The sequence below is a fragment of the Lagopus muta genome, chromosome 13, assembly GCF_023343835.1.
Source record: "Lagopus muta isolate bLagMut1 chromosome 13, bLagMut1 primary, whole genome shotgun sequence".
NCBI classification, from domain to species: domain Eukaryota; kingdom Metazoa; phylum Chordata; class Aves; order Galliformes; family Phasianidae; genus Lagopus; species Lagopus muta.
This window is the reverse complement of record NC_064445.1, coordinates 13,188,123-13,202,005: the sequence shown is the minus strand read 5'-3', so window position 1 is coordinate 13,202,005 and position 13,883 is coordinate 13,188,123. Positions and strand designations below refer to the sequence as shown.

The following is a 13,883-nucleotide window of genomic DNA, read 5'->3' as shown; positions in this document are numbered from 1 at the left end:
TATAAACAATAACTTTCTTGAGCCTGCCAATGGTTGCATGCATCTTTGATGGTAAGTCAGAAGGAAAAACAGTACAGGAAAGAGAAAGAGGGATGTTTACGTGCTCTTTGCAGATTCCCTTTGGTCTGTCATGAAGGTAGGAGCCTGCAAACTTTGTTCTCTATGCTTACCTATTCTTCCAAGCAAGTACTCATGTTCTGCTAGAATGTGACTAAGAAAACTAGGGAGCAATGTAATCTGTTAAAGTTGATAATGTGGAAAATTGCACTGGACAGCTTCCCAGCAGATCGCTTCAGCATATCTGTGTCAGATGCGTTGTGCTTTAATTGAGTGGCACCACGTTCATAACTGCTTGGGGATCACTCTTGGTTTCTGTGAGGCTCACTGATGTTTGCCTGGCCCAGCTTACGTGTCAAATGGAATCAAAGCTGCAAGGACCACAGCTGGATGCAGTGGCTGAAGGTGGCAGTTGTGAACGTGGGTCAGAAGAGCCAGCAGCCACACGCACACTTGAGTCACAGTGCTCTAAGGGAGGAAGTGTACAAACTGAGAACATGAGTATTATTTGCGTGCCACCTCTCCTCTATTTCCTTCAATCCTTTCAGAGGCTTGAAACAGCTTGTTTTCTGGGGAGAGACGTGTAAAAGATCTTTTAAAAGTCCTGTTCTTTCTAATCTCTGTGACTGAGTGTTGTTTCTTTATTTGCCTCTTTCTATGCTCAGTGACTGCTAACCAAGATTGTGTAACTGGCTCAGATAAAGTGCTTGAGGTACTCATTTTTCTGCCCTTTGAACTGCCTGTTTACAGCAACATTTAGAATCTTTAAGCCTGGGCTGGACAGAGTTATCCTCCACTTTGTGCTTAGCCTAGAGTCTGCGGCCAGCCATCTCAAGTCAATGCTTGCATCAAGGGCTACCAGTTGTCACAGGCTGACATACACTATTGAAAACATGGGTGAATAGTGGCAGCTGGTTGTTTTTTGAAGTCAGATACTTTTGCTGCTGAATATTCTGTGTTTCATTTGATATCTTAGTCTGTTGTTGTGCTGGACAGATACAGGTACTGCTTCTATTCTCACTGAAGTTGGTGAGAATTTGGTTGGTGGATTCCTTAGCAGCAGCACCTTGCTGCTTTAATAAGCAAGTACTGATACAGCCCTATGTACTGAGGTTGGTCCCTAGAGGTGTTGCATGGCCAAGGAAGCAGGTGGACAGTAGGGAACCATTCTTGTTCTTTTGCTCCATCATGCAAAGCTTTTCATGGCAGAAGTGAGTGAGCACAGAAAATTTGAAGCATGCAATTCTCTTACATCCGTATCTGCTGAGATTTTTTACCTTTGAGCTCAAGCTGCACAGAGGCAATTGCTTTTTGTCACACTGTTTATATTAGTGTTAAATAATGCTGCTAAATCAGTCTGTAGAACAGCAACAAGAAAAAAGCCTCTCAGCTCTTCAGGTGCGACGCTCACAAGCTGCTGCCATCTGCTGAAGCAGGAGAGCTGCTCAAGGTGGGAACCAGTAGCAAAGCACTGTGTAGCCCTTGGTGAAAAGAGCACCACCTTCCTAAGTGAGGCCAAATTCACACTGGGAGCTGCTCTGGTGTACTGGTGCTGCATCTGCACTGCGGATGCTATGCATACAGACATACATTTTAGGAAGATCTGCAAAAGAATTCTGCAACTCTTGACTGGATCAGGATGTAACAAACTCTGAACTCCAGTTTAGTCTGAAGCAACCAGTTTAGATCTAGACTGGTGTCTGCTAGGTTTTTTATTCAGGGTATCCAGACAAAAGTAAACAGAGGAGGAGCCTACATTTTCATTGTTTATCAGAAATGTATCTCATTTGCTGTACATTCCTTTTTTAGGACATGTTATCTGTTTAAAAAAAAAAAAAGAAAAAAGAAAAGAAAAAAACAAAAAAGATAAAAAGCAAAAACAAATGTGTAGTGAAAATCTTCTGTAACTTTGGATTAAGAGGTAATTATGATCTTTTTAAAAAGAGAACTAAGTTATTTACTTTGTAAATGTGCTGATGGCATGGATCCATCTTACTGACCTCAGCATCTTTTTTTTTTTTTTTTTTTTTTTTTTTTTTTTTTTTTTTTTTAAGATTTTGGGTTTTGTTTCCAATATTAAGTTATTTTAAATTGTGGTTGAAGCAATAGAAAATTGAAATATGGATTGTGCATGACTGTGTCTTGAGTGTAAAAATATTGCAGTTTGAAACTTGGACCTAAAGTATTGCAAATAAAAGTTATAAATACCAGTGGAGAGTGTGAACTGCAGCCTTTCCTACGCTCTGTTGATACTTTCTGACAAAAAACGTCAGGGATGGATAAAGATTACCAACCTCAATCATCTGCCCTTAGAAAGACTTCATCTGTTTGTCTGTGTGAAAAACTTTCAACTTTCACCTGTGCCACCAGAACATCATGTTATGAAGCAGGATTTACTTGTCTAAGCCTGTACTTACCCTCTCCTGCTAGAGCTTCTTGTGTCTGCAGCAGCTAACAGACTCTTTGCTGCTCTGGTCTGGATAAACGCACTGAGTGCTGCAACTTCTCACTGTGTTGTATGTCTGTTTGCTCTGTATTTATTAAAAAACAAACAAAACAAAACAAAACATCCCCTCCTCATGACTGTGGTGAGTTACAGAGATGGCAGTAGTGATTGTCTGCCCCTATGAGAACCTCGTTAGTCTTTTAAACTGCTTTATAAGCTCTTATACAGCTGCTCACATAAAGCTGTGATAAGATCACCTGGCCACGTGCTCAAAGGTTAAGCAACACCAAAATTAGATGTATATGGGCCACCATGGAAACACCACTCTTGTACCTGCTGTACTGTGCAGGGCTGTACTGCATCCAGTAAATGCTCTGTCTCAGAGGGGTTTTTTGCTAGCAGTGGAGAAAGGTGAGAGGGGCAGGCTCCAGCCATGGGCACACTCCCCCAGACCTCAGCCTGGCTTCCCAGTGTCACCAGCTTGTGTTTAACTCACACCAAGACACTGATCCTAGCTACCTGTTGCCACCAGGTCTGTGAAGGTGTGTCCCAGCTCTGCTGAGTCTGCACTTACCTCCAGGCCCTCAAAGGTCTCCAGGTTTCTGGTCTCCAGAAACATTCAGCAAGCATCAAGGAATGGCAGTGGGTGCCATTTTTCCACAGGAGGAAATTCAATAACACACCTTTGCTTTATCTGCGTTTCCATGTCAGACGCCATGCTGTCAGACTGCCCCTCTGCTGCCATCTGTCACATAGCAACAATATAACAGGATACTGGTGGGAAGGTTCAGCCTTTACGGCTGTACTGCCAACATCTGCCTCTGACACTGCAGACCAGCATCACAAAATAGGAGGTATTGCTTTTGGAGCACTGTGTGTGTGTGTATAAATAAATAAAATACATTATATACTACAGTATATTTTCTATATATTGTACAAATGTGTACAGAAACCATTATGTTGCTGTGTAATACCCGTTTACAGAATCACAGAATCACCAAGGTTGGAAAAGACCTACAAGATCCTCCAGTCCAACCCATCACCAATAGCTCTCACTACACCATGTCCGTCAACACAACGTCCAAACGTTCCCTGAACACTTCCAGGGTTGGTGACTCCACCACCCCCCCTGGGCAGCCCATTCCAGTGCCTGACCGCTCTTTCAGAGAAGTAGTATTTCCTAACGTCCAGCCTAAATCTCCCCTGGTGCAGCTTGAAGCCATTCCCTCTAGTTCTATCACCAGTTACACGAGAGAAGAAGCCGACCCCCAGCTCACTACAACCTCCCTTCATGGAGTTATAAGAGCAATGAGGTCTCCCCTGAGCCTCCTCCAGATTGAACAATCCCAGCTCCTTCAGCTGCTCCTCATAAGCCCTGTGCTCCAGACCCCTCACCAGTTTTGTTGCCCTTTGAACCCACTCCAGGGCCTTAATGTCTTTCTTGCAGTGAGGGGCGCAAAACTGGACACAGCACTCGAGATGAGGCTTCACCAGAGCTCAGTACAGGGGGACAATCGCTGCCCTGTTCCTGCTGGCAACACCGTTCCTCATGCCAGGATGCCAATGGCCTTCTTGGCCACCTGGGCACACCGCTGGCTCATGTTCAGCCCAGCATCAATCGACACCCCCAGGTCCATTTCCTCTATGCAGTCTTCCAGCCTCTCTGCCCCAAGCCTGTAGCGTTGCCTGGCGTTGTTGTTGTGGCCATAGCGCAGGACTCAGCATTTGGCCTTATTGAACCTCATCCCATTGGCTTCAGCCCAGCCATCCAGCCTGTGCAGATCCCTCTGCAGGCCTCGCTACCCCCAGGCAGATCCACACTTCCAGCCAACTTGGTGTCATCTGTGAACTTGCTGAGGGTGCGCTCAGCACCAACCTCTGGGGAACACCACTGGTGACTGTCACCAGCTGGATTTAACTGCATTCACCACCACTCTTTGAGCCCTCCAGCCAGCTCCTCATCCAGCCAAGAATGCACCTGCCCAAGCCACGGGCTGCCAGCTTCTGCAGGATAATACTGTAGTTCCCTGAATCCTCCTTACAACTCTTCTTGTAGATAGGAGTCACACTGGCAAGCCTTTAGCCTTCTGGGACCTCACCAGTCAACAAGGAACGCTGATAGATAATGGAAATGCCTATCACCTCCACCAGTTCCCTCAGCACTCTCAGGTGAATCTCATCCAGCCCTATGCATTTGGAGCAGTCCAGTTTCCATCATACATGTATGTTTATGTATATATATATATATATATATATATATATATACACACACACATACACGCAACTATAAATCACTGTATTTTGTGCATGTAATTAGATAGAACATAAATGCATATAAATTGCTAAAAAGATACATATAATGTGTTTGCGCAACTGTGTATTCACACAGATGTATGAAGAGTGCATTTCTATATATACCCAATATATTTGAAGGTATCGAGCATATGCTATAGAGTTATATGCATAAATTATCATATATAACATCCATATATACCACACTCTCTCTGCAAAACGCTCCCTCTCTAGCCAACTACATATAATATAGTATTTAGCTTATACATTGTGTATATAAAGTCCCTTCTATAAATATGAATCACGCTGTTTATACACATTTATAGTACATGATCTACAATATAAACTATATACTATACATACTTTATGTGTATATATATGTACATGTACACTCACACAGAGCACCTCTCTGCTTATACACACACAACACACATACATACACAGAAGTGTCCTCTTTCTCATACAGAGTCAAAGAATCATTCAGGCTGGAAAAGACCTCTGAGATCACTGAGTCCCAGTGCCTGCCTATCCTGACGTGCCACTAACCACATCCCTCAGTGCCATGCTGACCCCCTTCTTGAACACCTCCTCGCATGCTGACCCCACCACCTCCCTGCACAGCCTGTGCCAGTGCAGCACCACTCTTTCCAAGAAACTTTTTCCTAAAGCATGAACCTCCCTCAGTGCCAATTAATATATGTATATATTTTATATATGTATCTGCACACACAGATACCTACAGTGTAAGCATGTGTAGAGCTATGTACACATACACAACTACACATACATACACATACATACCATCCTCAATCCATCATCTATACGGGCATTTATGTAAAGAGCTGTGTGTAGGTACATATGTAAAAGATACACAGGATGAGATCTGAGACAAAAACCTAACGCTGCGTATTATCTATGTATACCTACATATGTCAGTCACGCAAGAGACGCTGAAATGCACTCTGTGTACGTTACATAGGACACAGTGTATGTATTTGTGTCTATGGGTACATACATACATACGTATAGAAAAACACAAATGCAGACTCATCACTCCCTCTCTAGTCATCTATGTGGAGTTCTAGCATGTATTTTATATATGTATATTGGTGCCTACACACACAAACAGTGGTTTTAATGTATATAAGAATATATATTGATATAATCTATACGTAATAAAAATACAGGAGGAGATAGTGAGTGTTCCATCACTAACACACTCACTAGCCATCCAACTTTTTTAAATATAGGTGAGCATGTACATATATTTTTAAGCTTTTAAAAACATACATACACACACAGGCATATAGCTCCTTACATAACTTTATAACACTGCTGTCTACATTAACAGACATCTACATAGACACAGATCTCACACAACTACAAACTCTCTCTATATACTGAACATCTATAAGTGCACATGTACACACACGTACACACGACCAGGAGCTCTGCACGCGTGTTCTCACCTGAGTCGCACCCACCAAACGCGCCATGAAGTCCCCAAGCGCCACGTGCCAGGCCGACAGGTAAGATGGCGGCCGCAGCGCCGCCTGCGGGGGACGGCGCGGAATGGCGGCACGCGGGAGCCCCTCACCACAGCCTGAGGCGATCCGCGCGCGGCTCGAGCGCCGCCATGCGGCCGCGCGCCCAAGACGGAGCTGCGGGCGGTAACGGCGTGGAGCAGCTGCGCGGGGAACAGAGGCGTGCGGGGATCTGCGCGTCTTTCTCTCCCCCCGTCCCCAAACTGACTGAGGGCGGTTAGGGTCACGCCGAAGTGATTTTTCTTTTATCTGAAACAAGAATGTTTCATTGCAGAAATTATTCAAGGGGGTTATATTTTGTTAGCCTTTTATTTAGGTTGCTTCGTATTGAAAAAATAAAGGTTGAAATTTGAAATAAAATATTTGTCAGACTTGTTTTAATGTGGGGATTTGCGGGGGACCGAAGCCGGCACACACACCCAGGCAGTTACCGTGAAACAGAACATTTTCCCACAAGGTATGGCTGAACACTGACAAACACCGCCGGGCTCTGGTAGCGTTTGAGCAGGGAAAGCCGCCTGGCCCAGCTGGGTGCTGTCTGCCAGGAACCCTCTTCGGGCTGTGCTCTGACCCCAGTCAATCAGCCAGATCAGCCAACGCCTCTTTACTGCACCCATCTCAGAAGAAAGAGTTCTGCAAAATTGTCTGAAAAGGGGATTATGCAACGAAACCAACTCTGCTCTCCCCAGGTGCTGCTGCCTGCGATCCTCAACAGCTCTGCAGCCCTGCTGCTCTGCCTGTGCAGGCGAGGTGTGTCTGATGGGCTGCTAGGAGGCAGAGCTATAGTGAATAAAATAGTGCATGAGGAAAAGTAACATAAACAGGTCAGCCCAGACTGAGTGGCAGCTCGCTGTGTATCTGAGCTCTGGTCTGTATGAGTTGCATGATTTTTTAAAAGAAATGCACCTCACAGTCATATCTGAGAGTAAGCAACTCTAAAGCCATGAGTTTACAGAGAAGTTATACTTGCCTCTGGGTGCAGCTCACATCTGACAAATGCTCTGCGTGCAAAATGGCTTGAGCCCAAGCTATTTAAAAAATAGTTGGATTTAGGTACTTGGTACAGCAGCTAAGCTGATGGCAGCATAACATCCTTCATAGCTTTATATTCCAGCCCTAACATGTCAGACAAATCTTTTTCCTCCCACAGCATTGATCCTTTTGGATGCCCCAAGCAGACTGACTTACAAACCTTTTTTGAAAACATTAACTCCACCAAGGGCCATTTTATAAGTTATAAACATTGCACAAAATGGCTGAAGTAGTTATGAGGTACACAGAAATAGAAGCTTCCTGGCTGTACAGAAGGTAGAATAGTAAGCCTTTAGCTTCACTTTCAAGACCATAATTTGCAACCATACAAAATCCATTTCTGAGATGTCTGACACAGTAAGCCTCTTTTACACTGCCAGAATCACTGCATAGCTTGACAACTTGAAATGTCTGCTATGAAGGAGCCCTACTGACAGGCTATATGCAGAAGTTAAAAGGAAGTTTGTACAAGGAACCTTGCTGTAAGGAAAATACGAACAATACTTGACCTCCATCACACCCAAGTTAAAGTTTCTCAAAGATGTGAGCTCTATCAGCAATAAACCAATGCAAAATTTCCAAAGAAAAAAACCTGGTACCTGCTATGTCATGGCATCTTTGTTTTACAGACCCATTCCTGTCATAAACTAATTTTCTCCTCTTTCATTCTGGTGTTGCTCATCACACCTAATGAGGCAAAGGGAGCATTCTTTCATTCTAGCATAAAGTAGATTAATCAAAACCTCCTTAGTGAGGTGGCTTCCATAATTGAGTTTGTCCTCCAGGCAAAGCCACAGCTGAACTGTGAGATGCCCATCTCTTGGCCAAAGATATCAACTTGTGAATCAGCTTGGGGTGGACAACAGGAAAATACAACGAGAGCCTTTATGCAGGGAAAGCTATCACTCCAAGACCTGCCCCTCTATTTTAATGTTGCCATGGCACGTCTGGTCTTAAGTCGTATTACTGAAATCCTTGAGTAACAATGCTTTAGCCAAGGAACAGAAATATCTTTATCAATAAGAGTGAAATTAATTAAAAAAAAAATCAGTATTAGGGAAAAAAATTCCAATCAAAGCTCAAAAAACTCCCCCTCCCAAGGGGAGTCTAGCAGTGAACAAGGACATCAGGCACGTGAGTCCATCTTGTCCTTGCCAGCATGCCAGCCTGCTGGCACGCGGCTGTGGAGATACAGCTATTCCCACCTGCCTGCTGGGAACATGCAATGATCTGTGAGAACAGTCATGTCTGCTTCCAGCTTACATGTCACGAGCTACTGAAGGATGCTGCTGGGGGAGATGGCTATGAGCTCATGTCTTAATGAGCTCATCTGCTGACAGTTAGTTTGGCACCTTTTCTACTGCTTGCTGTATGATGAACATATATATATATATGCATTTTTTTTTCCCTTTAAAAGCCTCCCCTCCCCATTATCCAAAATAATGGAGAGTTTTAGAGAGCTTTTTCTTTTTAAAGCAATTGTGAGTATGTACATGAAACCTTTGCTTACAAGTCATTCACACAGAAAGCACAGACAAGCCCTCCTGCTGCGAGGTGACAGCTCTGTCTGGCTCTGCAGGGCTTTGGTATTCATAGCTCTGCGAGGTCATCACTGGAAAAAACCTTGACGGTGATGTGACCTGGCACCTCCTCGGCTTCTTGGCTGCCCCTCCCTCGAAGTTGCAGAGTCTGCTGTTCTCTGGGGTCACTGGGTGAAGCTGCCAGCAGCGCCTGTCCAAGGAACTGGTCACACAAGATGTTGCTGTTCCAGACCTAGAGACAAAGGGACAGAAATAACCCCAACTGAAGCAGTGCTTCTCTTTCACACTCTACTCAAAAAGGTTGTGCTGGAGGAGGGTCATTCCTATTAACCCCTCAGAAGAGCAGTGAGGAGGGGGCATACATCTAAATTTAGCTAATTGTCTAGCAAGCAAGTGGGAGATTCTGGATTTGCATGCTCATTTACATATGTTATGCAAATAAGGAGCTAAATGCAGCTTTTTACTTTCTAGGTCAAAGCCCACCTAGAAGAGGAATGAAAATTAGCAGTTTGAGTTTATCAGCAGTAAAAACCTACGTGCAGTCAGCTTGTTTGTGCCACTCTGCCGGCTTGCGCTCACCTCCTGCTCTCTAGCAGTGCTCTTCCTGTGACTGTTAGAGCCAGATCCCCTCTGCTCAGAGTGCTCCCTAAGTAACAGCAGTTGCTGTTCAATGGAAAAGATCTGGGCTAGAGAATCAGAATTAGTGGAGCAGCTGAACAGTGTCAAACATAGCCCAGTAAGGGAAGCAGTTCTTGCACTTGTCTTGTCTTTTCTATCCCCTGTCCTTGGCAGCTCACTCAGTGTCGTTTACCTTACCTGGACAATGATGGGACTGTCGATGTTTTTCCTGTAGAAGATGACTTGTGTGTCGAAAGTCGCCCTGGTAGTATTGTGTTGTACAGAGGAGCGCACCTTTTGGTTCTCACACTTGATGAGCACATAGGGATCTGCTCCTGAAACACAGCCGTTAGATCACAGAATAGTAGCTGAGACCTGCCCAGAAACCCAGCAGGAGCCATGTCCTCCTTTGCCTGGCAGCACAACTGCTAGTGCCATGGGAACAGGGCACCAGAGTACACCACATCCACTGCTAGCTCCCTGTAACAGGCAGAAGTGAAATACCTCATTCTTGATGAGTAACAACCGAATGCTCAGAACTAGAAGTTGAACACCGTTTGCCTTGAAACCAGCCAACTCTTTGACTGGGATTGTCATCTTCCCATATCCCTTTACTGTACACATCCTCATTTAACACAAAGTCTTCCAAGTGAAACACTACACTTCCCAGCACTGCTCGAGACACGAGAGACAAAATGCATCCATGTGTATGTAATCTGATATGTGGTTCAGGGCTACAGGGCAAAAATGGAAGGTTAAAGCTGTTCATCCTCCACAGTTCACTGAACACATATCTCAGTGCCCAGCTTTACAGTGCCTAGGTTGAAAATGCTGCCTACCACATTCTGATATGAGTTGTATATTAGTTTTAGGAGGTAATTTTCATGAAGCAGTTTCCCTTGTAGAAAACAAAATATTGTCAGAACACACAAGAGCATGATGCTTTCAACAAAATTTTCTGTAGGAAGCTGTCAAAGCAAGTCCTCCGCAGTTCCTGATTTCATTCCTGTGAATCTGATAGAATTTCTTTGGTTCTATTATTTTGATCTCTGTTATTTTAAAGTTTAAATTATTGTCATATAATTCTTCCCAATTAATAACTTACATTACGCTTTAATCATACATAACCCACGGAGATGATCAACATTTCACAAATATGTTACAGTTCCTACATTTCACATTTTCACTTTGATATAAACATTGATATTTTCTTTTCATTCCAGTAGGGAGCAAGAATTGCTTTGAGGAAAAAAAAAAAGAAAAAAAATCTGTCTTTATCCTGGAATGGGACAGACCACTCCACTTTACTTTTAATTAAAAGCAAGTGCTACATTTTTCTGTATTTCAATGCAAGTATTTCTATCTATTCTTAGTGTTAATTGCAGCATATCTATTTTTTCAGCCCCTTCTACTTTTGCAACACATATTTTAAATAAGCCCACTGAATGTGCATAAGTGTAATTCAGATACACGATCATTTCTTACGCACATTTTGACCATCTACCTGAAAGAGCCACTACTCGAATGACAGTCATAAGGCAGCAACATTTTAGGGCAGCTTTCACTTTTAAATAATTCATACCCAGCTTAGTTTTCCTCAAACATATCACTCAAACACCTCACACAAACAAACCACATAGCTGCTACATCCAAAACAGAAGGAATTCCTTACACTGACGAGAAAGATTTTTCCGTACGCTGCACTGCGATTACATCTGGCCAGACATGTAGCAGCCCGTTACCCTGACAACATATCACACTTTCTACAGCAGGTACCAATGTATTGGCTTCTTTGGGAGGCAATTACTTTCTGTGTCACTGAAGGTGTGGATTTAGCTCTGGGGCACGAGGCAGCACCATGCTATGCACTAGTGATGGAAGGGCTCCACCATTCGCTGAGAGATTTGGAAAATGAACCTGAATAAAATGGGGTCTTGCATGAAACAGCCATAGGCTACAAGCAAAGCAACATCTGATCATTAACTGAAATCAAGAGATACAGGGCATAAGAGGTGGTGGGGAAAGAACATAGAAATTTAAGAGTTAACAGGCGAATTTGCTGGATTGCAGAACTGTTAATGAAGAGACTAGCTAAGTCAATGGAAAAGGAAAGTTAACATTTAAAAGAAACATTAAAATTCTCAGAATCAGATAGAAAAAAAATAGGAAGGCAGAAGACAGACATTAAAAGTAATTGCACAGCATGACCTCACGATTGCATTACTGAACTGCCATTCATATCATAGAATGGGACAGGGCTGCCCCCAACCAAATCAGGCTGCCTAGTCCTCCACGCAACCTGGCCTTGAAAACCTTGAGGGATGGGGCAGGAAGAATGGCTTTAAGTCTAGAAGAAAAGAAAGAACTGGGAGAGCTGCATATGTGGAATGAAACTAGAAATGTTCTCAGCTACCATGGGCCCGGGTGTCTGCAGCACTAGCCTGGTTTATGTGCAGTACAGTGACAATGCAGAAAGGGCTACTAATGTGGAAAAGAAAATATCCTAGCATTCACTACAAGTTGGGAAGGAGAACAACTTGAGCTTCTATTCTGGTAGTGGAAGAGGTTCAGTTCTCAATCATATATATGATTCAAGCTTTCCTGTGCTTTGCCTGGATATTTATCAGCTGTTTTTGCCCTCTCCTTCCATTTCTTGATCTACTCCCAGGGCATCTGCCATTAAAGGCACCAGATACGCTCCTTACCAGGGATATTGTATATCATATACCTAGTTTAGAAAAGAAATGGTGAAAGGCCATTAAACATGTGAATTCAGCATGGAATTCCAGTGGAAGGGCTTAAGTAAAGATGACTTTTTCCAGAAGATGAGCTGTTAAGAAAAGAGTGCGATAGACAGTAGGGAGAGCAGTTTTTAAAACAGACTTGGGAATGACAGGCAGACTGAAATCCAAGCACACAGCACTTCCCCATCTTCTTGCAAACTGCCACTTTACTTGGCTCCCAAATAGCTGGATCAGCTTCAGCACAAGCTAACTCAGAGTGAGGTACTTCCAAGAGAAGCAGCCAATATATGTTCAGAACTAGATTCATCTGCTAATCTAGCAGCAAACCATCCATTACTTTTTCCTGACAGGACAATGGATTAAAGACAGCAGCAAGGAAGAGCTTTTAAATAAACATTTATAACAGAGATTAAACAACCTTCTTCTGTCGGGGGACAGGGTTCTGATGACAAGCAGCTTATGAGCCAGGCTGGGAGTGCACTTGCTATGCAGTCTTCATTCTCTTCCAGTTTTGCTTAAGTAGTTTCTCAGAAATTTGTGCTAAGCCCAACTCTCATATGACAGCGAGGGGCTGATGTGATGAATAGCACATTCAAATCTAAAATCACTCTAAGCAAGATGTATCAAAAAAAAGGTACCTCTGTACAGAGTCCTCTTAGTTTCCACATCCCCTTACACCGGTTCAGAGTATAGAGATACTCTGATGTTTTCAGGACATGGTTTGTCACAGAGAAGTAATAAAATGCCTCAGTTCTCAGAAGCTTCAGAAAGAATAATATAATCCTTCATGATCATCCAGTTCTGCATTCTCTGTCTGCTAAAGGATGGTAGTGATGCTTTACTCAAACCAGGCAGGCAAACTGGCCAAGGGATATATAGCTAACTGATGACAGAGACTGAACAGAAGGAAATAGCAGAGCTGAGATGCAAATACACAGGTAGACGAAGAAGTCCGGAAACCCGTGTAAAATGCAATGGGACAATCAGACACAGCAGCTCACATGGAAACAAGTTACCATCAATATCTGCACCAAAAAATGAGTAACAGTAACGTGTGCATAAGGCTCTCTTAGCAGCATACACAGTCACTTAATCTACCTGTTTCCTATGCAAGTAAACATTGATTGTGTCTAACCTGAAGGGAAACTTCTACTTGTCTCTCCATATGGAAACTGCCATGTGGCATTTTGTGTCAGCTCACAGTATTGATTATACAAGAGGTTGCTGCTGACTCTTAATTCTGGTTCACACTAGGAAATGGAAATACTCCGGGAGTGGTGGGCAAGACTTACTTTGGTAACTACCCATGTGGCTGAGGTCTAAACTCAATTCTGGGACATATGATTTGACATCCTCAAGCAGACACCTCTTTTTTGATTGGTTGGCTACTATTTCTCCTTGAAATATGGGAAACAGAACAGACATGGATCTAGAGAAGCTACAGAGAGATGGAAGATGCCAAATAGATGAGAGATGACAATTTCTTCTGCACAATATTAGAAAACAATCTCAGAATACATTAACTCATTACTTTTTAGTGTATATTTACAATTCACATGTGCACTGTGTTTCAAGGAATTTCTGTATTCAAATATTATAATGTACAAAA

General features: G+C 43.2%; 1 protein-coding gene across 3 annotated transcripts in view; it reads right to left on the bottom strand.

Moving 5' to 3' along the window:
- Positions 1-1,882: 1,882 nt before the first annotated feature.
- Positions 1,883-13,883, bottom strand: part of CAPN6 (calpain 6) — a 60,337-nt gene continuing 48,336 nt past the window's right edge. For all 3 annotated transcript variants that reach the window (XM_048959818.1, XM_048959820.1, XM_048959819.1), the window contains exons 13-14: positions 9,729-9,865; positions 1,883-9,144 (exon numbers count right to left, since the gene is read on the bottom strand). In XM_048959818.1, the coding sequence (XP_048815775.1) occupies positions 8,962-9,144; positions 9,729-9,865 (320 nt within the window). In that variant the 3' untranslated portion in view covers positions 1,883-8,961. The remainder of the gene's footprint in view (positions 9,145-9,728; positions 9,866-13,883) is intronic.